Below are 27,546 nucleotides of genomic sequence, written 5' to 3'. Positions count from 1 at the left end.
TTTGAGAGAGCATTTTTATCAAATGCTGTAAAATGCATGCGTTGTGTGTATATTGTATACATGCCTGTTTGTTTGTGTGTGTGTGTGTGTGTGTGTGTGTGTGTGTGGGGGGGGGGGGGGGGGGGGTACAGTTGAAGTCGGAAGTTTACATACACCTTAGCCAAATACGTTTAAACTCAGTTTTTCACAATTCCTGACATTTAATTCCCTGTCTTAGGTCAGTTAGGATCATCACTTTCTTTTAGGAATGTGAAATGCCAGAATAATAGAAGAGAGAATGATTTATTCCAGCTTTTATTTCTTTCATCACATTCCCAGTGGGTCAGAGGTTTACATACACTCAATTCAATTAGTATTTGGTAGCATTGCCTTTAAATTGCTTAACTTGGGTCAAACGTTTTGGGTAGCCTTCCACAAGCTTCCCACAATGGGGCGGCAGGGTAGCCTAGTGGTTAGAGAGTTGGACTAGTAACCGGAAGGTTGCAAGTTCAAACCCCCGAACTGACAACACCCGCTGTTCCTAGGCCTTCATTGAAAATAAGAATTTGTTCTTAACTGCCTAGTTAAATAAAGGTAAAATAAGTTGGGTGAATTTTGGCCCATTCATCCTGACAGAGCCTTTTTAACTGAGTCAGTTTTGTAGGATCCTTGCTCGTACACACTTTTTCAGTTCTGCCCACAAATCGTCTATAGGGTTGAGGTCAGGGCTTTGTGATGGCCACTCCAATACCTTGACTTTGTTGTCCTTAAGCCATTTTGCCACAACTTTGGAAGTATGCTTGGGGTCATTGTCCATTTGGAAGACCCATTTGTGACCAAGCTTTAACTTCCTGACTGATGTCTTGAGATGTTGCTTCAATATATCCACATAATTTTACATCCTCATGATGCCATCTATTTTGTGAAGTGCACCAGTCCCTCCTGTGGCAAAGCACCTCCACAACATGACGCTGCAACCTCTGTGATTCACGGTTGGGATGGTGTCTTCGGCCTGCAAGCCTCCCCCTTTCTCCTCCAAATATAACAATGGTCATTATGGCCAAACAGTTGTATTTTTGTTTCATCAGACCAGAGGAGATTTCTCCAAAAAGTACGATCTTTGTCCCCATGTGCAGTTGCAAACCATAGTCTGGCTTTTTTATGGTGGTTTTGGAGCAGTGGCTTCTTCCTTGCTGAGTTGCCTTTCAGGTTATGTCGATATAGGACTTGTTTTACTGTGGGTATAGATCATTTTGTACCTGTCTCCTCCAGCATCTTCAAAAGGTTATTTGCTGTTGTTCTGGGATTGATTTGCACTTTTCACACCAAAGTACGTTCATCTCTAGGAGACAGAACGCGTCTCCTTCCTGAGCGGTGTGACGGCTGCGTGGTCCCACAGTGTTTATACTTGCGTACTATTGTTTGTACAGATGAACGTGGTACCTTCAGGCATTTGGAAATTGCTCCCAAGGATTAACCAGACTTGTGGAGGTCTACAATCTTTTTGCTGAGGTCTTGGCTGATTACTTTTGATTTTCCCATGATTTCAAGCAAAGAGGCACTGAGTTTGAAGGTAGGCCTTGAAATACATCCACAGGTACACCTCCAATTGACTCAAATTATGTACTTTTGCCTATCAGAAGCTTTTAAAGCCGCAACATAATTTTCTGGAATTTTCCAAGATGTTTATAGGCACAGTCAACTTAGTGTATGTAAACTTCTGACGCACTAGAATTGTGATACAGTGAATTATAAGTGAAATAATCTGTCTGTAAACAATTGTTGAAAAAATGACTTGTATCATGCACAAAGTAGATGTCCTAACCGACATGCGAAAACTATAGTTTGTTAACAAGACATTTGTGGAGTGGTTGAAAAATGAGTTTTAATGTATGTCAACTTCTGACTTCAACTGTATGTGTGTGTGTTCACGTCTTTGTTTCCGAACCCCTGATAGAGGTAGAATAGAGCTCATAGAGCAGATGAATGTGTCCTGTCTGCTGGTGTGGCATTCACCATAGGCCCTCCAGGAACAGAGCAGTAATCCAGGTCAGGCTCACAGAGAGCCCCCTATGAATGAGGCCTGCTACTGATCGCATCCACCTCGCGACCATTCTTTCATTTCATTTGTCTGCTAAAGGTTAAGTCTCATTTGTGGTTATTTTAAACCTGATATGGATGGCTTTGCCCAGCAGGTTGGGGACCCTGGGTACTCACACAGTCACACACACTGCCTGGCACCTAGCACTGTAGTGAGTCCAGTAGCGTTTGCACACCTCCCTCTCCCTCTCTGGGCCCCTTCAGACAGAGAGAAATGCAGAAACGGGAAACACAAGGGCTGTTTTACTACAGTATGTCTGTGTGGATGAGTTGTTTTATTGGTTTTGTGTAAGAGAGTTAAGTCTCTTTTCTTCAGTCCCCTCCTAGTGTATATGTGTCTGTTCAGTATTTACCTGTCTTCCTCTGCCATCTCTGTGTAAAACAGTCTTGTGCATAAGGCAAGAGCACCAGGCCCATACCAGTCTAGTCTACGGCTGTAGTGTTTTGTATTGATGTCTGGGTGTTTGTTGGTGTTTGGTAGAGAAGCAGGCTCTGTATGTCTAGGTGTTGTTTGGGGAGAGTCATACTCCGTATATCTGGGAGTTGGTTGGGGAGAGAGGCAGGCTTCGTCCTCAGCCAGCCCAGCGGCAGTAGATGAAGCGCTGGGCTTATGAGCTCCTGTTTCCCCTGGTTCCCTGGGACACCTCCTGTCATCCACAGCCAATGGCGGGCTAATGAGAGCCCCTGATTACAATGACCTCCTCAGACACACGCACACACGCCTCTCTCTCCTCTCCTCTCCTCTCCTCCACACCTTCTTCCCCCGCCTCCTCCCTCTAGACGCCATCTCCTGAGTTAGGGGAGACAGCAGCGACTTGATCGATGTCTGCCTGTGGAGAAATCAAGAGGGCACACAAATTAATTTCTCACTTTTCTCATTTGAGTTTGTATGGCTGATTTTCTTTTAACCCTCTTGTCAGATGCAGTGTAAAGGATGCTAGTAGAAGTTGCAGAAATTTGCTAAAATATAGGACAAGATTATTGTTATTGTTTTGAATAATTTGCTGCACATTTTTGACTTTTCATTTAGTCTTTCATGTCATTTCACCTGTTATAGTGCCTTGAGAAAATATGATTTTGGACCAATGATCAAGAACGGTATTGTTTTTAAACCCCTTTATATTTAAATGACAGATCTAACATTACAGGGCCTTATAGTTAAACCATTGCCCATCAAGAGCTTTTTGATGTAAAAAAATACATCAGCTTCTATTCATGCTTGTAGGCCACTGATCAGTGATTGACATGGTCACAATACCCATTAGCCCCTTGATAATCCCCTACCTAAATCAGACGTGATGTGTCGAGGGCTTGGCTCAAGAGAAGACCCCCAGCAGTGTTCCTCTATGAGCCTGTATGTTCATTGTGTCTTACAGCCAGGTACCTACTGTATTATTATTCTATACGCCACACTCATGTTTGATGTATAACAGAATAGGAAAAAGGGGTAAATTATAACAAAATAGGTCTCTGGTAAAGAAGAAAGAAAGACAGCATTTTAGTTAGCTAGTGCAGAGGACAGGAACAGTATGATATGGAAGGTTTAATGAGGCAGAGTGCTTTTTACCCGGAGAGAGAGTGTGGAACAGGCTTAAGATCCACAGCTTGGCTTTACAACTGCCGTCACTGCCTGTGTGGAGTTATAACCACATGCTCCGCCTTCTTTCTTCTCTCTTTAATATCTGCTTTTCTTTCTCTCCTCCTGGCTGTGGCTGGTTGGGGCTGTTTTGTGGAAGACGGTGTCTGCTCCAGCTAGAATCGGAGTGGACTAAGCTCTGGGTCTATGAAAGAGAAAGGGTGTGTGTGTGTGCCTGTGTGTGTGTCTTAGTGTGTTTGTATTCTTATAACAGGCGTACATGCTTACCTGCGTGTGTGTCTGTAATAGAGTGTGTTAGATCTGTGAGGTTGTCTGGATGGCGATGTACTCTTACTGTAGTGCAAGCTAGTGGTATACATCATAGTGTCGGCTGATGGCTGAGGCAGCCCCAGATCAATGCACTGCAGGGCTTCATACAGCAGGAAGAGGAAAGGACTCTTTCACTCCAGCACTTCTCAAACCATATTCTCTATTATTCATTTCCTTTGTTGTTCGACTACACTAATGGCATGGCAAGGCGCTTCGTTCAATATTATCACTCAGAGAGAGAGAGAGCAAGAGAGAGCGAGAGAGAGAGAGAGAGAGAGAAAGAAAGAAAGAAAGAAAGAAAGAAAGAAAGAAAGAAAGAGGAAATCAAATCATGTTTCTCATTCGTGCGCTTTGATTTCCTTTCCTTAGTGTTCTTATATTCCTTTTGGTGCAACGATTTTAATGGTGAATGATGCCACCTGTGTTACCTGTGACATGTGGTGGTTTCTTTATCATGTAAGCTTCCGTGTTGTTTCGGTTGTTTGCTCTACATCCTCCAGTAATAGTTTGGCCACGTGAATCTAAAAATGTAATATCAAATCAAATTTCATTGGTCGCATACACATATTTAGCATATATTATTTCTGGTGTAGCGAAATGCTTGTGTTCATAGCTCCAACAAAGCAGTAGTATCTAACAATTCACAACATACACTACGGTTCAAAAGTTTGGGGTCACAGAAAGGTCCTTGTTTTTGAAAGAAAAGCACATTTTTTGTCCATTAAAATAACAGGAAATTGATCAGAAATACAGTGTAGACATTGTTAATGTTGTAAATGACCTTTGTAACTGGAAACGGCTGATTTTTAATGGAATATCTACATAGGCGTACAGAGGCCCATTATCAACAACCATCACTCCTGTGTTCCATTGGCATGTTGTGTTAGCTAATCAAAGTTTAGCATTTTAAAAGGCTAATTGATCATTAGAAAACCCTTCTGCAACTATGTTAGCACAGCTGAAAACTGTTGTCCTGATTAAAGAAGCAATAAAACTGGCCTTTCTTTAGACTTTCTTTAGCACCAGCGATTGTGGGTTCGATTACAGGCTCAAAATGGCCATAAACAAAGAACTTTCTTCTGAAATTCGTCAGTCTATTCTTGTTCTGAGAGATGAAGGCTATTCCATGCGAGGAATTGCCAAGGAACTGAAGCTCTTGTATAAAGCTGTGAATTACTCCCTTCACAGAACAGCGCAAACTGGCCCTAACCAGAATAGAAAGAGGAGTGGGAGGCCCCAGTGCACAACTGAGCAAGAGTACAATGGAGTGTCTAGTTTGAGAAACAGACACCTCATAAGTCCTCAACTGGCAGCTTCATTAAATAGTACCTTCAAAACACCAGTCTCAATGTCAACAGTGATGAGGCGACTCCGGGATGCTGGCCTTCTAGGCAGAGTTCCTCTGTCCAGTGTCTATGTTCTTTTGCCCGTCTTAATCATTTATTTTTATTGGCCAGTCTGAGATATGGCTTTTTCTTTGCAACTCTACCTAGAAGGCCAGAATCCCAGAGTCACCTCTTCACTGCTGATGTCGAAACTAATGTAAAAGAATGGAATTAAGAAATATATAAATATTAGGACGAGCAATGTCAGAGTGGCATTGACTAAAATACAGTAGAATAGAATACAGTATGTACATATGAGATGAGTAAAGCAGTATGTAAACGTTATTAAAGTGACTAGTGTTCCATTATTAAAGTGGCCAGTGATTCCATGTCTATGTATATAGGGCAGCAGCCTCTTAGGTGCAGGGTTGAATAACCGGGTGGTAGCCGGCTAGTGACGGCTATTTAACAGTCTGATGGCCTTGAGATAGAAGCTGTTTTTCAGTCTCTCGGTCTGAGCTTTGATTGCACCTCTACTGACCTCGCCTTCTGGATGATAGCGGGGTGAACAGGCTCGGGTTGTTGATGTCCTTGACAATCTTTTTGTCCTTCCAGTGATGCTGTAGGTGTCCTGGAGGACAGGCAGTGTTCCCCCAGTGATGCGTTGGGTAGATCGGTTTGGTATCTTTAACAATCCTTGGTTCCTGCCGGTGCCTGGTAAAGATATGAGGGGGGGCCATCATGACCTCCTCTTTAGGACCGTCTGGCAGAATGCCCAGAATATGTTCTTTAACTTAAGATAGGAGACGGTGCCCGACACATGCCGGAACCAACCCTATGAACTATGCTTATGTTACGTGTCTGTAACCTGTATATAAGGGAACTAACGGAAATGCCCCGTAATAGCTCCTGATCATCATGTGTACATGGTGCATTGAGTTGGTTGGAACCTCTCCAGCGTGCTGATAGTAAACAATGATTAATGTAAGATTGACTTCAGGTGTCCCTGTGTAAGATTTTGATGACAATGGTCTGAGGAGCCAAGCCGAATTTCTTCAGCCACTTGGGATTGAAGAGGCTCTGTTGCGCGTTCTTCACCACACTGTCTGTGTGGGTGGAACATTTCAGATCGTCAGTGATGTGTACGCCTAGGAATAGGAAGCTTTTCACCTCCTCCACTCCTCCACCTGTCGATGTGGATAGGGGCGTGCTCCCTCTGCTGTTTCCTGAAGTCAACGGTCAGCTCCTTCATTTTGTTGCCGTTGAGGGAGAGGTTATTTTCCCGGCACCATTACGCCAGGGCGCTCACCTCCTCCCTGTAGGCTGTCTTGTCAATGTTGGTAATCAGGCCTACTACTGTTGTGTTGTCTGCAAACTTGATGATTGGGTTGGAGGTGTGCATGGCCACGCAGTCATGGGTGAACAGTAAGTACAGGAGGGGGCTGAGCATGCACCCTTGTAGAGCATGCACCCTTGTGTGTTGAGGATCAGCAAAATGGAGGTGTTGTTTCCTACCTTCACCACATAGGGGCGGCCCGTCAGGAAGTCCAGGACCCAGTTGCACAGGGCGGGGTTCAGACCCAGGGTCCTGAGCTTAATGATGAGCTTGGAGCGTACTATGGTGTTGAAGGCTGAGCTATGGTCAATGAACAGAATTCTTACATAGGTATTCGTCTTGTCCAGATGGGTTAGGGCAGTGTGCAGTGCGAAGGGAATTGCATCGTCTGTGGATCTATTGGGGCGGTAAGCAAATTGAAGTGGGTTTAGGGTGACCGGTAAGGTTGAGGTGATATTATCCTTAACCTGTAGTGACACCCCATCCCGTGAATGGGACCGTTGTCATCATCTGACACTAATTAGCATAACGCAACGGACATAAATCTTCCTAGAAAATCTTCCTATTCATGAAAATCACAAGTGAAATATGTTGGAACACAGCTTAGCTTTTTGTTAATCACCCTGTCATCTCAGATTTTCAAAATATGCTTTACAGCCAACGCTAGACAAGCATTTGTGTAAGTTTATCATAGCCTAGCATAGCATTATGCCTTGCTAGCAGCAGGCAACCTTGTCACGGAAATCAGAAAAGCAATCAAATTAAATCGTTAATTTATTATCCCACTCCAGAGTACAGGCCTCGGTGTAACGCTCATTCCTTTGACGATAAACGTGATTCCGACCATCACCCCTGGTGAGACATAACCGCGACTCGTCAGTGAAGAGCACTTTTTCCCAGTCCTGTCTGGTCCAGCAATGGTGGGTTTGTGCCCACGTTGTTGCCGGTGATGTCTGGTGAGGACCTGCCTTACAACAGGCCTACAAGCCCTCAGTCCAGCCTCTCTCAGCCTATTGCGGACTGTCTGAGCACTGATGGAGGGATTGTGCGTTCCTGGTGTAACTCGGGAAGTTGTTGTTGCCATCCTGTACCTGTCCTGCAGGTGTGATGTTCGGACGTGCTGATCCTGTGCAGGTGTTGTTACACGTGGTCTGCCACTGCGAGGACGATCAGCTGTCCATCCTGTCTCTCGGTAGCGCTGTCTTAGGCGTCTCACAGTACGGACATTGTAATTTATTGCCCTGGCCACATCTGCAGTCCTCATTTCCTTTGGTGTTTTTCAGCATCAGTAGAAAGGCCTCTTTAGTGTCCTAAGTTTTCATAATTGTGACCTTAATTGCCTACCGTCTGTAAGCTGTTAGTGTCTTAATGACTGTTCCACAGGTGGATGTTCATTAATTGTTTATGGTTCATTTAACAAGCTTGGGAAACAGTGTTTAATCCCTTTACAATGAAGATCTCAGAATTTATTGCAAATGTACAAATTTTCTTTGACAAATAGTGACGTTTCCTTTTTTTGCTTAGTTTACATCCAAAGAGCTCAGACACAGTAAAATAAGCAAGCCATCCAGACTTAATTATGAATCGGATCTCATTGTATTATGATCTGACCATAGATCTGCTGAAGAAATACAGTACAGTAGCCTCTCAATGTTAACACCTGATTATCTTTAATAATGTGGTATCAGTTGATCTCTCTGCTCTCAGAGTCTCAGAGATAGATCAAGTTAAGTCTTTAATGATCTGTGATCAGTGGATTTGATGGGCTAAGTGGAGGGACCCCAATTTCCATGCAGCCACATAGAGGAGGAGAGGAGAGGATAGTTACTGTACATAGATACGTTCGGAGGAATTCACATGTGGCATTAGAATGTACTGTAATGTGGCTGGCAGTGTGACCTATATTGTGAGAGCTCTCCCGCTCTTCTCTCTCTGAAAAAAATAAAGTTTGAGGATTTTTTAATAATGAGGTGGCAGGCGGGCGGCAGCATCCGTGTGAAGGGTTTTTCAATCTTAATGTCCTATTTCTGACAGCCCTCCTCACTCTGATAAAGGAGCTTGCCTTTGATCAGGCCTGCCGATATGTGTCGACAGAAGCTGCTCGCTGGTTAAAATAAATTCTTAATTTGAACTTGGGGGTTGATGGTGGGAGGGGTAGCATGGCAAATGAGGGAGGGGAGGGCTGAGGAGAGAGGGACCATCCACACGATCTTACTCTCTTGGAAATGAGAGAAAATGAGTATGGAGATGGTTGAACAGAAGGACTCCCATTGAACCTTATGGAACTAGACGTACAGTACAGTAGAGACGTAGCAGGAGCAGGAGAAAGCATGGCACCACCCCGGGGTCATTTTTATTGCCATGTCTTCAACCTTTATGTTTCGGATGGATTTGAATGAATTTGATTTAGAAATATTCGAGACCCCTCCAGTGTAGCATTTAAAGACCTATAGTGTCAGCCAAATTATGTCTACCTCTCGAAAACTCACTTTCTCTCGCTCCACTGTACTGTACTGTACTTTTCTCAATATCTCTTTTTCTCTCTCGGTTTCTTTCTCTCTTTCCCCATCTCTATCTCTCCCCAGCCCCCGCCTCCCTTAATTTCTCCCTCCTCTCCTTCCCCTCTCCCCATGGCCAAAGTGGCCCCACCTGTCTCTCTCAGTGCTCAGTGGGAGGCCCGTGAGGGGACATGGGGGGCCCGGCTCTGCTGGTGTCCTTCTGGTTCCCTGGTGGGGGTGAAGGGAGCAGAGAGGAAAACATCAATTAAAAGATTATAAATATTTAAGAGCAGAAATATTCAATAATATAAAGGTGGGAGGTCCAGGGGGATAAATGTCAATGCACCTTAACAGACAGGAAAATGGATGATGGATGGACCCCAGGAAGACGTTACTGGGCGACTCAAAATGGCGTCAATCACTAGCCGGAATTTAATCTTTTGATTTACTAATCATCTACGAGCTTTTAACTCCCAATAATATCCACTGTAGCATTTCAGAATGCAGTTCACTGTGTAGATACATTCTGTGGTCTTATTGAATCAATATACAGATATCCACCTGACCTTAACATATGGATTTGTGGATTTAATTTAGATGAATGTAGCCAATGTTTTCCATATCTGGTGAACCCTTGTGACATTTCTATACTGATATAAGCATCCATTCCAACTGCAACTTGAAATAATTAAAATAGTCACACCAATGGATGCCAGAAATGAACAGAGCAGTGGAATAGACAGCAAAAAAATTGAAATACAGTATAACACCATAGCTGTCTTCTGTGTGTGACTGTCAGCCCCTCCAAGCAGCAGTAGATGTGTTGTTATTCTGTCCAGCCTGTAGAGGCCTCGTTTAAGAGCATGTCCGGATCTGATAGATTACTGTAGTGGTTCCCAAACTTTTTATAGTCTCGTACCCCTTCAAACCTCCAGCTGTGTACCCCCTCTAGCACCAGGGTCAGCGCACTCTCAAATGTTGTTTTTTGCCGTTATTGTAAGACTGCCACACACACACACTATACGATACATTTATTTAAACGTAAGAATGAGTGTGAGTTTTTGTCACAACCCGGCTCGTGGGAAGTGACAAAGAGCTCTTATAGAACCAGGGCACATATAATAAAATAATAAAAATCAATCATTTTGCTCTTTATTTAACCACCCTACATATAAAACCTTTTATGTTCATTGAAAATTGTGAGTCTCACCACAGGTTAATGAGAAGGGTGTGCTTGAAAGGATGCACATAACTCTGCAATGTTGGGTTGTATTGGAGAGAGTCTCAGTCTTAAATCAATTTCCACACACAGTCTGTGCCTGTATTTAGTTTTCATGCTGGTCAGGGCCGAGAATCTACTCTCACATAGGCACGTGGTTGCCAAGGGCATCAGTGTCTTAACAGCGCGATTTGCCAAGGCAGGATAATCTGAGCACAGCCCTGTCCAGAAATCTGGCAATGGCTTCTGATTAAATTCAATTTTCACAGAACCGTTTGTTGCAATTTCGATGAGGCTCTGTTGTTCAGTTATCGGTAAGTGGACTGGAGACAGGGCATGAAAGGGATAACAAATCCAGTTGTTTGTGTCATCCATTTCGGGAATGAACCTGTGTAATTGCACACCCAACTCACTCAAGTGCTTCGCTATATCACATTTGACATTGTCCGTAAGCTTGAGTTCATTTGCACACGAAGAATCATACAATGATGGAAAGACCTGTGTGTTGTCCTTGTTAATGCAGACAGAGAAGAGCTCCAACTTCTTAATCATAGTCTCAATTTTGTCCCGCACATTGAATATAGTTTCGGAGAGTCCCTGTAATCCCAGATTCAGATCATTCAGTCGAGAAAAAACATCACCCAGATAGGCCAGTCGTGTGAGAAACTCGTCATCATGCAAACGGTCAGACAAGTGAAAATGATGGTCAGTAAAGAAAACTTTCAGCTCGTCTCTCAATTGTGGTCACGTGGATTGGGAAATGTTCTGCATAGCGTCGGACAATAACATTGATGAATACGCTGATTCGGTCAGTGAGTTTATTAGCAATTGCATCGGTGATGTTGTACCCACAGCAACTATTAAAACCTTCCCCAACCAGAAACCGTAGATTGATGGCAGCATTCGTGCAAAACTGAAAGCGTGGATCATTGCTTTTAATCAGGGCAAGGTGACCGGAAACATGACCGAATACAAACAGTGTAGCTATTCCCTCCGCAAGGCAATCAAACAAGCTAAGCGTCAGTATAGAGACAAACTAGAGTTGCAATTCAACAGCTCAGACACGAGGGGTATGTGGCAGGGTCTACAGTCAATTATGGACTATAAAAAGAAAACCAGCCCCGTCGCGGACCACAATGTCCTGTCCCAGACAAACTAAACAACTTCTTTGCTCGCTTTGAGAACAATACAGTGCCAACGACACGGCCCGCTACCAAAACCTGCAGGCTCTCCTTCACCGCAGCCAACATGAGTAAAGCATTTAAACGTGTTAACCCTTGCAAGGCTTCCGGTCCCGATGGCATCCCTAGCCGCTTCCTCAGAGCATGCGCAGACCAGCTGGCTGGTGTGTTTACAGACATATTCAATCAATCCCTATCCCAGTCTGCTGTTCCCACATGCTTCAAGAGGGCCACCATTGTTCCAGTTCCCAAGAAAGCTAAGGTAACTGAGCTAAATGACTATCGCCCCGTAGCACTCACCTCCGTCATCATGAAGTGCTTTGAGAGACTAGTCATTTCACCTCCACCCTACCTGACACCCTAGACTCACTCCAATTTGCTTACCACCCCAATAGGTCCACAGACGACGCAATCGCAATCACACTGCACACTGCCCTAACCCATCTGGACAAGAAGAATACCTATGTAAGAATGTTGTTCATCGACTACAGATCAGTATTTAACACCATAGTACCCTCCAAACACATTATTAAGCTTGAGACCCTGGGTCTCGACCCCGCCCTGTGCAACTGGGTCCTGGACTTCCTGAAGGGCCGCCCCCAGGTGGTGAGGCTAGGAAACAACATCTCCACCCCGCTGATCCTCAACACTGGGGCCCCACAAGGGTGCATTCTCAGCCTTCTCCTGTACTCTCTGTTCACCCATGACTGACTGGCCATGAGGGTAGTGAGGTCTGCGCAATGCATCACCGGGGGCAAACTACCTGCCCTCCAGGACACCTACACCACCCGATGTCACAAGGCCAAACAAATCATCAAGGACAACAACCACCCGAGTCACTGCCTGTTCAACCCGTTATCATCCAGAAGGCGAGGTCAGTACAGGTTGCATCAACGCTGGGACCAAGAGACTGAAAAACAGCTTCTATCTCAAGGCCATCAGACTGTTAAACAGCCATCACTAACATTGAGTCGCTGCTGCCAAAATACTGACTCAATCTCTAGCCACTTCAATAATTAAAATTTGGATGTAATAAATGTATCAGTAGTCACTTTAAACAATGCCACTTGATATATTGTTTGCATACCCTACACTACTCATCTCATATGTATATACTGTACTCTATACCATCTACCGCATCTTGCCTATGTCGTTCGGTCATCGCTCATCCATATATATTTTTATGTACATATTCTTATTCATTCCTTTACACTTGTGTGTATAATGTAGTTGTTGTGAAATTTTTAGATTACTGATATTACTGCATGGTCGGAACTAGAAGCACAAGCATTTCGCTACACTCACATTAACATCTGCTAACCATGTGTATGTGACCAATAACATTTGATATTTTTTTTTTTAAACTTGTCAACTTTTTTAAACCACTCCACTATGTCTCCCTGTCATGGCTTTTGCACCATCAGTTCAGATACCAACATGAGCAGCAGCTACGTTTGGCTACATATGGACCGTTAGTGGAATTCCCGTTAATGTTAATGTGATTGGATGTTAATTATTTGACTAGGCTAACTTATTCTAACTTTAACATTGTGTTGTTATTTCGCTAAACACTAGATTGTTAAATAAACATTTTTGGCAGTGAAACGAGGCTACTCAATCGAGAAAAAAACCTCACCCAAATGTATAGCAACGCTGGAAAATATAAATGGATTGTTTGAAAATGTGAATCACATTTTTATTTGGCGTACCACCAACGGCATTGTGTAACCCAGTTTGCTGTAGGAGACCCAGAAAGACCCAGACAGGCTCAGGATCCTTAGTATTGACTTGGTGTGGTGGTGGGCCTGTAAACTGTGAGCCCCCCCCCCCCCCCCCCCCACACACACGTTCAGCACTTTACCTAAACAACACCAGTTTAAAGGGGAGGTATGTGGGGTCAGTCTCATGTACAGAAAGCAAGGATTCCGGCTTACATCCACAGGACACTGGTTTGACATTAGTGGTGTTCAGGGGGGAATGCTTATGTTTTTATAAGTTACTTTAGTTGCGTTTTTTGCCTTTTGCTGTGATTTCTTGAATCAGCAACCCAAAGAATAAGTTGACTTTTTTGAAAATATCAAATAAAAAGAGATGGTCACCCGGCCAAACTGAGCAGTCGGGGGAGAAGGGCCTTGGTCGGGGAGGTGACCAAGAATCCGATGGTCACTCTGACAGGACAACCATCTCTGCAGCACTCCACCAATCAGGCCTTTATGGTATTGGCCAGATGGAAGCCACTCCTTAGTAAAAGGCATCAAACAGCCCACTTAGAGTTTGCCAAAAGGCACCTTAAGAACTCTCAGACCATGAGAAACAAGATTATCTGGTCCTTTAATTTTTTCATTTTTTCTTTAAAAAACAAAATGTTTTTCTCCCCAATATCGTGGTATCTAATTGGTACTTCATCTCTGCAACTCCTGTACGGACTCGGGAGAGGTGAAGGCCGAGAGCTGTGTGTCCTCCAAAATACTACCCAGCCAAGCCGCTTCTTGACACAATGCCCTCTTAACCCAGAAGCACAAATGTGTTGAAGGAAACACCGTACACCTGGCAACCGTGTCAGCGTGCACTGCATCCAGCCCACCACAGGAGTTGCTAGTGCACGATGGGACAAAGACATCCCTGCCGGCCAAACCCTCCCCTAACCCGGACGATGCTGGGCCAATTGTGCGCCACCCCATGGGTCTCCCGGTCAGCTGCGACAGAGCCTGGACTCAAACCCAGAAGCTAGCACTGTGATGCAGTGCCTTAGACCACTGCGCCACTCGGGAGGCCTCATTCTTCTCTGGTCTGATGCAACCAAGATTGAACTCTTTGGCCTGAATGCCAAGCATCAGTTCTGGAGGAGACCTGGCACCATTCCAACAGTGAAGCATGGTGGTGGCAGCATCATGCTGTGAGGATATTTTTCAGCGGCAGGGACTGGGAGACCAGCCAGAATCGAGGGAAAGATGAACGGAGCAAAGTACAGAGAGATCATTGTAGCGTCTTACCCTAGAAGACTCTAGGCTGTATTCGCTACTAACGGTGCTTCAAAAAAGTACTGAACAGGGTCTGAATGTGATATTTCATTTAAAAAAAATGTGTAATACATTTGCAAACATTTCTACCTGTTTTTGCTTCGTCATTATGGGGTATCCATTTTAGAATAAGGCTGTAATGTAACAAAATGTGGGAAAAGGCTGAATACTTTCCGAATGCTCTGCGTATATGTGTGTGTCATAAAGGCTTCCGTTGATTGAGTCTTCAACAAAAATAAGTGTAATTTCACTTGACTTTCTGGTGCCTGTGAAAAACCTTGACGTTTCTTAGATAGTTTTTTGTGGCACATTTGGAGTCGTGCTCTGCTGCTGGGCCTGTGAGTATGGATGAATCATGAGTGTATATTGTGTGGCGTTTGGCCTCAGTCAAAAGCAGCATTCCCCTTAGAGAGCCCAGCGAGGCCTGCATCTGCGAGGATTGGGTTGGGATTTTCATTTTCTTGAAACACCTTCTGTTCTGTTCTGTGGTGGTCCCAGCGGGGACTATAGCGCTGATATTTTTAGAGGGCATGTTCCGAAAGCCTCCGTCGCCAAGAGGGAAGGACAATGGTGGGTGTGATGTTACATCGATACTTGGCCGCGAGTGGAGTGGAGGGAGGGGGGAAGGAAAAATCCTGGGTGGCCTTGATGAGTTTTGGAACGCCTCTTCTCCGAGGAATTTCACACTGTTAAGAGCACCCCACAGACCGACCAGAGAAAGACTTTAAAATGGCCGGCCAACATGTAGCCCACATATGTACAGCCCGGCTTCATGCCAACACAGTGCCACAGACACGTTAATGCACTACTTCCTACCCACCCCATGTCCTTAAGCGGTCTTAACTGTATGCTAGGCAGTCCTGCTCATAATGTTCCCTCAAGAGGTTTCAGGCAATGTTCGAAGATAACTGGCAGTGGGACTCAAAATGGCTGCCAGTCAGTGTAGGGAGTGCTCCTTCCACTACCCAGAAAGCTTTGGGAGTTAGACCGGTGGGGCCATGATTGTTTAATTGTGAGTATGGCTTTGTAATCAGCCTTATTGTATTGAAATGGGAGAGACACAGCAGGGGAGAGAGAGAATGGACTGCAGGCAATGCTGCCTGCTGAATCTGAAAGATGCTGCTGATATTATCCCACCAGTTTGTTTACCATATGTGTTTTGTTTTTTACTGTTCTCTAAATGGAGATGTTTAAGATTAATTAGCAAGCGATGCAGGGTTTGTTGTGTTGTTGTAAGAGTGTAGTAGTATCACCTGGACCTTGGTGCTGTCTGTCTGTCTGTCTCCCTGGGTTTACGTAGTTTGTAGTCCTGGTTCGTAGACTGGTAGGTCTTGGTTCACGGTAGTCGGCCCACCCCTGGCACTACTATAGCACAAAGCCAACAAGAGACAAAACTGCAGATGGATTGAAGAATATTGATGTGTGTGACCCGCGGCTGCCTGCGAGCAAGGCTGAATAATTCAGAGATGTGTGTTGTGACGACAGCGTAACACACACTAATCTCAGCCCTGTGTGTTGCTTCTCTCTCTCTCTCCCTCTCTCTCTTTCTCATAATTTGCCAACATTTCCAGGTTGGAAGTCTAGATTACATGGGTAGTTTCCTGTCTCCTTTGACACATCCAGAGTGATGCAGTTCAGCGTTCTCATGTGGAACTCTCAAATTTGGAAGAACCTGCAAGGCCTGCAATCCTGGATGTATTAACAACACATATTCCCATCCGGCTAGTTTCATACACTGTACTTTGAGGACAAACACAACATCAAACCATTTTTAATAACATAGTGGTGTGTGTGTGTGCATGTGTGCGTACGGTGGTGGCCGGCGGGTGAGTGTGTGTGTGTCCATGTCAGTGTGTTTCCATGTCAGTGTGTGTGTGTGTCTGTACTCGATATGTTATGCTTGAGTTACAGTATTCCAAAAGGAACCTCCATCTTTATTACACTTTTTATTATTGTTTTATTAAAACTGGACTCTAGAGATTGTTTTTATTGTCACCCAGAGGTAGCCTCTCCTCTCCACTCCGGGTCACTCAACTAACTGTGTGGTGTTGTGTTGTTTCCTGTGACTCCAACAGACCCAGAGTGCGCCCTCGAGAGCGGACTGGAGGATGGTGAGGCTCAGGCCGGGTCCAGGCGTTTGAGGAAGAGGCTTCTCTCTCCAGAGGAAGGCGAGGAGGAGGAGGAGGAGGCCGCGCTGCACAGCTGCGACAGCTGCCAGCAGGTGTTCGAGTCGCTGAGTGATCTCACCGAACACAAGATTAATCAATGCCAGCTGACAGGTAAACAACGCTCAGCCCACCGAGCTTCCCTTCCCTCTCCACCAGTCAGTTCTATCTCTCCCAATCCAGTCTTCCCACTGGAAAAAAACATAGGAATCCATAGTGAGCTGGGTACTTCACCACACAGCCTGTAATTGACTGCAGCACTAGTCTACCTTAGATGAACATTGCATGCCATGAAATAGGCAGAATTCCAGTATGACACACTCACAAAAACTCTATTTTTTTTGCATGCATTATATGGATAGTTTCCATTCTCCTTTGCCGTTACTACACAGACACACAACACAATGTGTATGTATGCACACACCCACACTTCCTCTTATCGTACTGATCATTTGAGTTTTTAGGCACCTCACTACACCACGCCACACACTCTACTACATACTCCACCAAGCCACACAGTCATATTCACCAGTAGTCAAAGCCAATGTCATTGAGGTCTCACTGTAACCAGACCTCCTTGGTAAGTGGATCCCTACTATAGTGAGGTCTCTCCTCTTAGTGTGGAGGCATCGTCCATGTCTACTGGGACCCTGGGAGGAAGACGAGAGAAGGAAGGGTGCCATTGGCAGACTGTGTCATTGAACCTGAGATGGATAAACAGAACACTGCTATAAATACTCTGACAAGGTGGCTCAGAGAACTAATGATATGAGCTGCTGAAGGTTTCCTCCATGGGATTTTCATGGACTTGGTGTTCTCCTTTACCCTGTCCCTTTACCACTCTGTACTGTCTTGTCCTATACCGTCCTGTCCCTTTACCGTCCTGTCCGTCCTGTCCGTCCTGTCCTTTTACCATCCTGTACCGTCCTGTCCTGTACCGTCCTGTCCCTTTACCGTCCTGTCCCTTTACCGTCCTGTCCTATACGTCCTGTCCCTTTACCGTCCTGTACCGTCCTGTCCCTTTACAGTCCTGTCCCTTTACCGTCCTGTACCGTCCTGTCCCTTTACCGTCCTGTACCGTCCTGTCCTATACGTCCTGTCCCTTTACCGTCCTGTACCGTCCTTTCCCTTTACCGTCCTGTACCGTCCTGTCCCTTTACCGTCCTGTCCCTTTACCGTCCTGTACCGTCCTGTCCCTTTACCGTCCTGTACCGTCCTGTCCCTTTACCGTCCTGTACCGTCCTGTCCCTTTACCATCCTGTCCCTTTACCGTCCTGTACCATCCTGTCCCTTTACCGTCCTGTACCGTCCTGTCCCTTTACCGTCCTGTACCGTCCTGTCCCTTTACCGTCCTGTCCCTTTACCGTCCTGTACTATCCTGTCCCTTTACCGTCCTGTACCATCCTGTCCCTTTACCGTCCTGTACCGTCCTGTCCCTTTACCATCCTGTCCCTTTACCGTCCTGTCCCTTTACCGTCCTGTCCCTTTACCGTCCTGTCCCTTTACCGTCCTGTCCCTTTACCGTCCTGTACCGTCCTGTCCCTTTACCGTCCTGTACCGTCCTGTCCTATACGTCCTGTCCCTTTACCGTCCTGTACCGTCATGTCCCTTTACCGTCCTGTCCCTTTACCGTCCTGTACCGTCCTGTCCTATACGTCCTGTCCCTTTACCGTCCTGTACCGTCCTGTCCCTTTACCGTCCTGTCCCTTTACCGTCCTGTACCGTCCTGTCCCTTTACCATCCTGTACCGTCCTGTCCCTTTACCGACCTGTCCCTTTACCGTCCTGTACCGTCCTGTCCCTTTACCGTCCTGTACCGTCCTGTCCCTTTACCGTCCTGTACCGTCCTGTCCCTTTACCGTCCTGTCCCTTTACCGTCCTGTACCATCCTGTCCCTTTACCGTCCTGTACCGTCCTGTCCCTTTACCGTCCTGTACCGTCCTGTCCCTTTACCGTCCTGTCCCTTTACCGTCCTGTACTATCCTGTCCCTTTACCGTCCTGTACCATCCTGTCCCTTTACCGTCCTGTACCGTCCTGTCCCTTTACCGTCCTGTACCGTCCTGTCCCTTTACCGTCCTGTCCCTTTACCGTCCTGTACCGTCCTGTCCCTTTACCGTCCTGTCCCTTTACCGTCCTGTACCATCCTGTCCCTTTACCGTCCTGTACCGTCCTGTCCCTTTACCGTCCTGTCCCTTTACCGTCCTGTACCGTCCTGTACCGTCCTGTACCGTCCTGTCCTATACGTCCTGTCCGTTTACCGTCCTGTACCGTCCTGTCCCTTTACCATCCTGTCCCTTTACCGTCCTGTACCGTCCTGTCCCTTTACTGTCCTGTCCCTTTACCGTCCTGTACCGTCCTGTCCCTTTACCGTCCTGTACCGTCCTGTCCCTTTACCGTCCTGTCCCTTTACCGTCCTGTACCGTCCTGTCCCTTTACCGTCCTGTACCGTCCTGTCCCTTTACCGTCCTGTCCCTTTACCGTCCTGTACCGTCCTGTCCCTTTACCGTCCTGTCCCTTTACCGTCCTGTCCCTTTACCGTCCTGTCCCTTTACCGTCCTGTACCGTCCTGTCCCTACCGTCCTGTACCGTCCTGTCCCTTTACCGTCCTGTCCCTTTACCGTCCTGTACCGTCCTGTCCCTTTACCGTCCTGTCCCTTTACCGTCCTGTCCCTTTACCGTCCTGTACCGTCCTGTCCCTTTACCGTCCCGTCCCTTTACCGTCCTGTCCCTTTACCGTCCTGTCCATTTACCGTCCTCTACCGTCCTGTCCCTTTACCGTCCTGTCCCTTTACCTTCCTGTCCCTTTACCGTCCTGTCACTTTACCGTCCTGTCCCTTTACCGTCCTGTCCCTTTACCGTCCTGTACCGTCCTGTCCCTTTACCGTCCTGTACCGTCCTGTCCTATACGTCCTGTCCCTTTACCGTCCTGTACCGTCCTGTCCCTTTACCGTCCTGTCCCTTTACCATCCTGTACCGTCCTGTCCCTTTACTGTCCTGTACCGTCCTGTCCTTTTACCGTCCTGCCCCTTTACCGTCCTGTACCGTCCTGTCCCTTTACCGTCCTGTCCCTTTACCGTCCTGTCCCTACCGTCCTGTACCGTGCTGTCCCTTTACCGTCCTGTACCGTCCTGTCCCTTTACCGTCCTGTACCGTCCTGTCCCTTTACCGTCCTGTCCCTTTACCGTCCTGTCCCTTTACCGTCCTGTCCTGTACCGTCCTGTACCATCCTGTCCTGTACCGTCCTTTCCATTTACCGTCCTGTACCATCCTGTCCTGTACCGTCCTGTCGTGTACCGTCCTGTCCCTTGCTGTACTGTGCTATACCGTCCTGTACCCTCCTGTACCATCCTATACCGTCCTATCCCATGATGAGAAAAACAGTCTGACACAAATTTCTTCTTGTCATTTTTGGGAGAGATCAGTGAAGTTCATTTGAAGAGGAAGACTTACTTTATGTTAGGAGTTCCATTGTAAGAGGGGGGCTACAGTAAACATTGTCCTATCAGACAGCAATATATACTCTCCTCTGTTTATACACAGACATAGTTTGATTTCATATTTTGCAATCCGCAACCAGCCAACCACAAATTATAGGGCAGGACTGCTTCAGAGTGATCTCAGATTTCCAAACAACCAGTAAGATATCCCATATGAGTGTTACAAAGATTTTCCATTAGCAGGAAGCATGTCTCACTGAATGGACAGTGTCTTGCTCACGTGTGTGGGCGCATAGATGTACGCTACCGTTCAAAAGTTTGGGATCACTTAGAAATGTCCTTGTTTTTGAAAGAAAAGCACATCACAGGAGTGATGGTTGTTGATAATTACGCCTATGTAGACATTCCATTAAAAATCTGTCGTTTCCAGCTATAATAGTCATTTACAACATTAACAATGTCTACACTGTATTTCTGATCGAATTGATGTTATTTTAATGAGAAAATGTTTTGCTTTTCTTTCAAAAACAAGGACATTTCTAAGTGACCACAAACTTTTGAACGATAGTGTATGTGTGTCAGTATATGTGTTTATGTGTGTACTGCTTCACAAGCAGGAAGCCAATCAAGCAAAGTGTATAGGAGAGAGTGCCTAGACTACTTTTCAAAAGGTGTGGAAATCTGTTGAATGTGCACTTGCAAATTATGACTTTCCTGACTTGAGTGGAGCCCTCAGCCGTCTCCTCTCAATACACCCAGCAATCCATCAAACAAATATTGATTCCAGCACATTATATTTGGCATACATATGAAATCATTGCACAAAGGCCATTTCATTAAAGGTAGAGTAGGAAAGAAGCTCATGCTGTACCATTGACTTCTAACAGTATTGCCGATTTCTAATAGCTCTTTGATTTGTTTGATACCTTACCTTTTTCCTATTATGATTTGATTGGGAACAAAGGGAGGTATATTTCTAGGGGCACCTTTAAAGTGCTGAGAAATGTTTTCAGATTTTTCTTTTTAGCATTTTGAGCAAGACAATAGTCAAGCATGTTCTGACTTATAGACAGGGTCTTACATTATCTAGACACGGTCACAATTAACAACTCAGGCATATTATTTATCCTAGAATTAAGCAAAGGCCTTTATTAATGTCAATCTCACGGATAAATAAGACTTAATTGCTGAATGCTGGAATGCTGCAGTTTGGCTAAGAACCCCTGTAAAACCTGAGCATTATGCACGACCACTCTATAGGTATTCAAACACAGAGGGAGAGGAAAAATACACTTTGAGATACAGCAGACTGTGTGTGTGTGTGTGTGTGTGTGTGTGTGTGTGTGTGTGTGTGTGTGTGTGTGTGTGTGTGTGTGTGTGTGTATATGTGTGTGTGTGTGTGTGTGTGTGTGTGTGTGTGTGTGTGTGTGTGTGTGTGTGTGTGTGTGTGTGTGTGTGTGTGTGTGTGTGTGTGTGTGTGTTTCAGTCGGGAGTCTTCTTCCTATGTGGCTGGCATCCATTACCAATTAATCAGCTTTACATCGACTCTCAGCTCACACATGGATTCTTTTTTAAAACCACATTCTAATCAACAACCAGCACCTACTGAATCCTCCACTTCTACAAATCACTTTTTTACGTTTTATTTTTAGGAAACCTATTCAGAGCTTGACTGGACCCAATCCTGATATTGAGAATGAGTAGGATTTTGTGGAAAATGTAGAAATTGTTGTTGCAGTAGATATTCTTATTTGTTTGTTTTGGTTCCATGTTTCATGAGCTGAAATAATAGATCACAGAAATTTTCCATACGCACAAAGCTTATTTCTCTCAAATTGTGTACATAAATGTGTTTACATCCCTGTTAGTGAACATTTCTCCTTTGCCGAGATAATCCATCCACCTGACAGATGTGGCATATCAAGAAGCTGATTAAACAGGTGCACCTTGTGCTGGGACAATAAAATGGCACTCTAAAATGTACAGTTTTGTCACACAACACAATGCCACAAGTTTTGAGGGGGTGTGCAATTGGCATGCTGACAGCAGGAATGTCCACCAGAGCTGTTGCCAGGGAATTGTATGTTCATTTCTTTACCATAAGGCACATCCAACGTCATTTTAGAGAATTTGGCAGTACATCCAACTGGCCACACATGTGAGCGAGCGGTTTACTGATGTCAACATGGTGGCGGGGGAGTTATGGTATGGGCAGGCATAAGCTATGGACAATTTATTTTATACCTTTATTTAACGAGGCAAGTCAGTTATGAACAAATTCTTATTTTCAATGACGGCCTAGGAACAGCAGGTTAACTGCCTTGTTCAGGGGCAGAACGACAGATTTTGACCTTGTCAGCTCGGGTATTTGATCTTGCAACCTTTTGGTTACTAGTCCAATGCTCTAACCACCAGGCTACCTGCCGCCCCAATGAACACAATTGCATTTTTTGATGGCAATTTGAATGCACAGAAATATGAACGCACAGAAATACTATGACGAGAAGCTGAGACCCATTGTGAGGCTCATTTATTTTAAGGTATCTGTGACCAGCAGACGCATATCTGTATTCCCAGTTACGTGAAATCCATAGATTATGGCCTAATGCATTTATTTTAATTGACTGATTTCCTCATATGAACATTAACTTTTTTTTTATCGTTTCGCTACACCCGCAATAACATCTGATAAATATGTGTATTCGACCGATACAATTTGATTTGATGTGATTTGAAACTCAGTAAAATATTTGACATTTTTGCTTGTTTCATTGATATTTTTGTTCAGTATAGTTAGCTTAGTAAATATTTACCATGTACTGTCTACTTGAGGAGATTTCAGAATGCATGCAGACAGATATGTATAATACCCATGCAGGCACATTAGAGCTGGGCAGTATGGAAAACAAATCCATATCGCAATCAATTTTAAATTTTTTGCACTAACTATAAATCAGTGATAAATTATTTTGAGGTGAGGTGCTAGAGCTGGCTGATATGGACAAAATTTATATAGCGATATATGTTACTCTTTTGCTTGATGAAAACCAATACAACCATTTTTTTTATGGACAGTTGCTTTACATTAATGGCAGGGCTCTAGATAATATAGATAGTCTAGATAATATATCCAGTGCCAAGTAAGATAATAGAGATTAGAGGTTGACCGATTAATCGGAATGCCCGATTAATTAGGGCCGATTTCAAGTTTTCATAACAATTGTAAATCGCTGATTTTTCCGATTTAAAAAAATAAATATATATATTTTACAACTTTATTTAACAAGGCAAGTCAGTTAAGAACACATTCTTATTTTCAATAACGGCCTAGGAACGGTGGGTTAACTGCCTTGTTCAGGGGCAGAACAACAGATTTTTACCTTGTCAGCTCAGGGATTCAATCTTGCAACCTTACAGTTAACTAGTCCAACGCTCTATCCACCTGCCTCACGAGGAGCCTGCCTGTTACGCGAATGCAGTAAGAAGCCAAGGTAAGTTGCTAGCTAGCATTACACTTATCTTGTAAAAAACAAATCAATCAATAAATCATAATCACTAGTTATAACTACACATGGTTGATGATATTACTAGTTTATCTAGCGTGTCCTGCGTGTAATCGATGCGGTGCGCATTCGCGAAAAAGGACTGTCATTGCTCCAATGTGTACCTAACCATAAACATCAATTCCTTTCTTAAAATCAATACACAGAAGTATATATTTTTAAACCTGCATATTTAGCTAAAAGAAAGGTTAGCAGGCAATATTAACCAGGTGAAATTGTGTCACTTCTCTTGCGTTCATTGCACGCAGAGTCAGGGTATATGCAACAGTTTGGGCCGCCTGGCTCATTGCGAACTAATTTGCCTGAATTTTAAGTAATTATGATATAACATTGAAGGTTGTGCAATGTAACAGCAATATTTAGACTTAGGGATGCCATCCATTAGATAAAATACGGAAAGGTTCCGTATTTCACTGAAAGAATAAACGTTTTGTTTTCGAAATGATAGTTTCCGGATTCGACCATATTAATGACCTAAGGCTCGTATTTCTGGGTGTTAGTATGTTATAATTAAGTTTATGATTTGATATAGAAGTCTGACTGAGCACCAGCAGGTTCGTAAGCATTCATTTAACAGCACTTTCGTGCGTTTTGCATGCTTTAAGCATTGCGCTGTTTAAGCTATACTGTTACACTGGCAATACTAAAGTGCCTATAAGAACATCCAATAGTCAAAAGTATATGAAATACAAATCGTATAGAGAGAAATAGTCCTATAATTCCTATAATAACTACAACCTAAAACTTCTTACCTGGGAATATTGAAGACTCATGTTAAAAGGAACCACCAGCTTTCATACGTTCTCATGTTCTGAGCAAGGGACTTAAACGTTAGCTTTCTTATATGGCACATATTGCACTTTTACTTTCTTCTCCAACACTTTGTTTTTGCATTATTTAAACCATATTGAACATGTTTCATTATTTATTTCAGGCTAAATTGATTTTATTGATGTATTATATTATGTTCAAATAAGTGTTCATTCAGTATTGTTGTAATTGTCATTATTACAAATACATTTTAAAAATTGTCCGATAAATCGGTATCGCCTTTTTTTGGTCCTCCAATAATCGGCATCTGTATCGGCGTTGAAAAATCATAATCGGTCGACCTCTAATGGAGATGGTTCAAAATGTAAGCTATTTCATTTAACATATTCAGGAAATGATTGATTGATATTTGGATGTGCAATCTGTCCAAACAGGATCCAGAATTATCAAATGTATTTTTGTCTCTTCAGAGAATTTGCAGACATCTTTGTGCGTATTGGGCTATAGGCTATATTAGTCACCACCTGAGGAAGAGGGAACTCTAAATATTATATTGTTGCTAGATTGCCAAGTAGGCTTATCGATTAATCTATCACTAAATGTAGGCTAATGTAGGCTAATGTCATACAAAAACTTCCCAGCGCTAGGCCTAGGCTACTTGATGTACGACTATTCACTGCAACTGGCTCAATGCATCATACTAACTACAGCCTACTCTGGTTGTAAAGTGGTGCCATGAACTCAATATTAAAAGGTGAGAAATACATGATCTACTCCCAGAAAGCTGTGACTCTCCTCTCTGTAACTAGAACAACAGTAGTTGCTTTGAAAACCCTATTTTTCCCACAACATTTTGAGCAACGGTAATGCTTTGTGCTTCACAGAATGCATCTCTCCATCCTCCTTGCGCACAGTGGGGAGAGGGAGTGAGAGTCAGCAGCCGACAGCAAAACAGGGACAGGCAGATACTTTCATAGCAGGGATCAACGTAATGCATAGGCTATTACTGTTGACCAAATAATAGTTTTAGAAACAATCTACAGGAATGTTGTGTAGAAAAATCACAGACAATTACAGACGTAAGCAAAATGCTTCAGTAAGAGGAAGGCAATGTCGGTGTCGGAAATCTTTGGTTTATTGTCCCAGCTCTAAGGCACATGCACACCACAAACAAATGAGTACCCATACCCACCGTCTCACTATCCCTTGGTAACTAAACCTAACAACACGATCTACAGTTTAAAGAACAAACCCTGGTGCTATAGCATTCTGTACCTCGGCCTACTAGACCACGCCCAACAGACAAGAGAGAGAGAGATGTATAACATGTCACCCTGATCAATGGCTGCCATTGTCTGCCCACCGTCTGGCTGAAGTTTAACACCTCTCCATGCACTTAAGCCGTGACCACTGCAGTGCGCTAAGGGAGCACGGGGGTATGGATTGCCTCGTGTCCCCGATGCGATCGGTGCTATCGATCGTGCTAATGCTGGACTGCGGAGGAAGGCAAGAGATAGCCTGGGAGAGAGGAGAGGCGAGAGGAGGGAGAGTGCTGCAGGAATGTGTCTCCAGAGACTGTCTTGGGCTGGGGCAGGGCTGTAGGAATGCTCCCCCGGAGGTAGACTTCCACTGTTTGAGTACAGACTGGGGTGGAAGACAAGGCAGGGCTGGAAGAATGCTTCTCTGGAGAGCCGAGAGTGGAGAGGGTTGGAGAGGCTGGGGCTGGAGGAGTGCTCCCCCAAAGTGGTCATCTAACTCTGGGGCAGGACTGAAGGGGCTCCGGAGGGCAGGGGGGCTGGGTGTGGGGGTAGATGAGGGAGGCGGGCGTGGCCCCCCTCCAGGCTCCAGGATGGCTGCGGATCAGGTTTCCGTGTTGGGATCAGCATCCTGCCGTCAGGGCTTTAGGCTGCCCAGGGGAGGAGGCAGGAGAGAGAGGAGTTAGGAGGCAGCCTTTTATTCCGTAGGCCTCTCTCTTTCCACTAGCTTTGTCTCTCAACAGTCTCAGTCTTCCATTGTCTGCTCCGGCTCGCATTGTTAGCGATTATGATGCGGGAAAGAGACACCTATGGTTGGTCCTCAGTGTGGCATGGGTTTTCTTTTGGGCCGCACACACATGTTAATAGTTGAGATACATGACAGTGTAATGGCATGTAAGAAAATGTACACTAATAGTAGCCCTTACTGTCTTTTAATGTAAATAAGGACAATGGCACCAGTACTGAGTTTAATTCAAAGGTAGTTTGGTTTCACAACGGCTTACCTTGCCAGTGTCAATTTTATTCTCCTATACTGCTGCTGTGCTGGAGGCATTTGAATAGCACAGTGCACACAGTGCTGTCATCCTAGTGGTCATACTTTCATTACCGGCCCGCTCCCTAGAGAAACACCTTTTCTTGTGTCCTTCACTAGAGGAGAAGCACAGCTCGTCCCTCAGGAGAGATATGTGGCCTGCTATTTTAACCCTCTGTGAGATGACCTTTTTAATAAGTGTCTTTCTCTGTTTTCTTGCCGGCCACTGTGAGAGCAAACAGAGCATGTCTTCTGCTTCCCTCAGATAAAGAAATCAATCAGAAAGAGAGAGAGAGAGAACTGGGCCATATATGGATTTATATTATGTAAATTCTTCCCTTTTTCTGCTCTTGCCTGTGGAGATTTAGCGATGCATTCAACATCCGATAAAATACATTTTAGATTTATGAGAAAAATACAAATGAGGTATATTCATGTACTATGAAACAATGAGTTGCACTATTTCCTAGCAAGACATCGCAGGCAATACTGCAGCCATTTGATGTAATTTGATAGGGACATGGGAACACAGAGGCATACTGTTCAGTTCTCTCTGTTAATGATTTAGCTCTGTTTATTTTCAAGCCTTTATAAAGAATTTCATTACATTAAGGCTCTCTGAATATGTTCTCGTTGTCTGAATTCGTACACCAACATGCTGGTACGAAGTAAAACAAGTCTTTGGGTCAGCGGCATGGAAACGTTCAGTAATACCCACAACTATCATTAACTAGTTGCTGGCGGACCGTGTTTTGTA

General features: G+C 44.5%; 1 protein-coding gene across 6 annotated transcripts in view; it reads left to right on the top strand.

The window, feature by feature from the left end:
* Positions 1 to 27,546, top strand: part of LOC139387030 (zinc finger protein 521-like) — a 174,488-nt gene that overhangs the window by 13,336 nt on the left and 133,606 nt on the right. For all 6 annotated transcript variants that reach the window (XM_071132997.1, XM_071132996.1, XM_071132992.1 and 3 more), the window contains exon 3: positions 16,640 to 16,843. Coding sequence is in view for 3 of the 6 variants with exons in the window: in XM_071132992.1 (XP_070989093.1) it covers positions 16,640 to 16,843 (204 nt within the window). In the remaining 3 variants the exon portion in view is untranslated. The remainder of the gene's footprint in view (positions 1 to 16,639; positions 16,844 to 27,546) is intronic.

The sequence above is a fragment of the Oncorhynchus clarkii genome, chromosome 28 (genome assembly GCF_045791955.1).
Source record: "Oncorhynchus clarkii lewisi isolate Uvic-CL-2024 chromosome 28, UVic_Ocla_1.0, whole genome shotgun sequence".
Taxonomy (NCBI): Eukaryota; Metazoa; Chordata; class Actinopteri; order Salmoniformes; family Salmonidae; genus Oncorhynchus; species Oncorhynchus clarkii.
The sequence above is the reverse complement of the archived record's forward strand: the minus strand, read 5'-3'. Positions and strand labels throughout refer to the sequence as shown.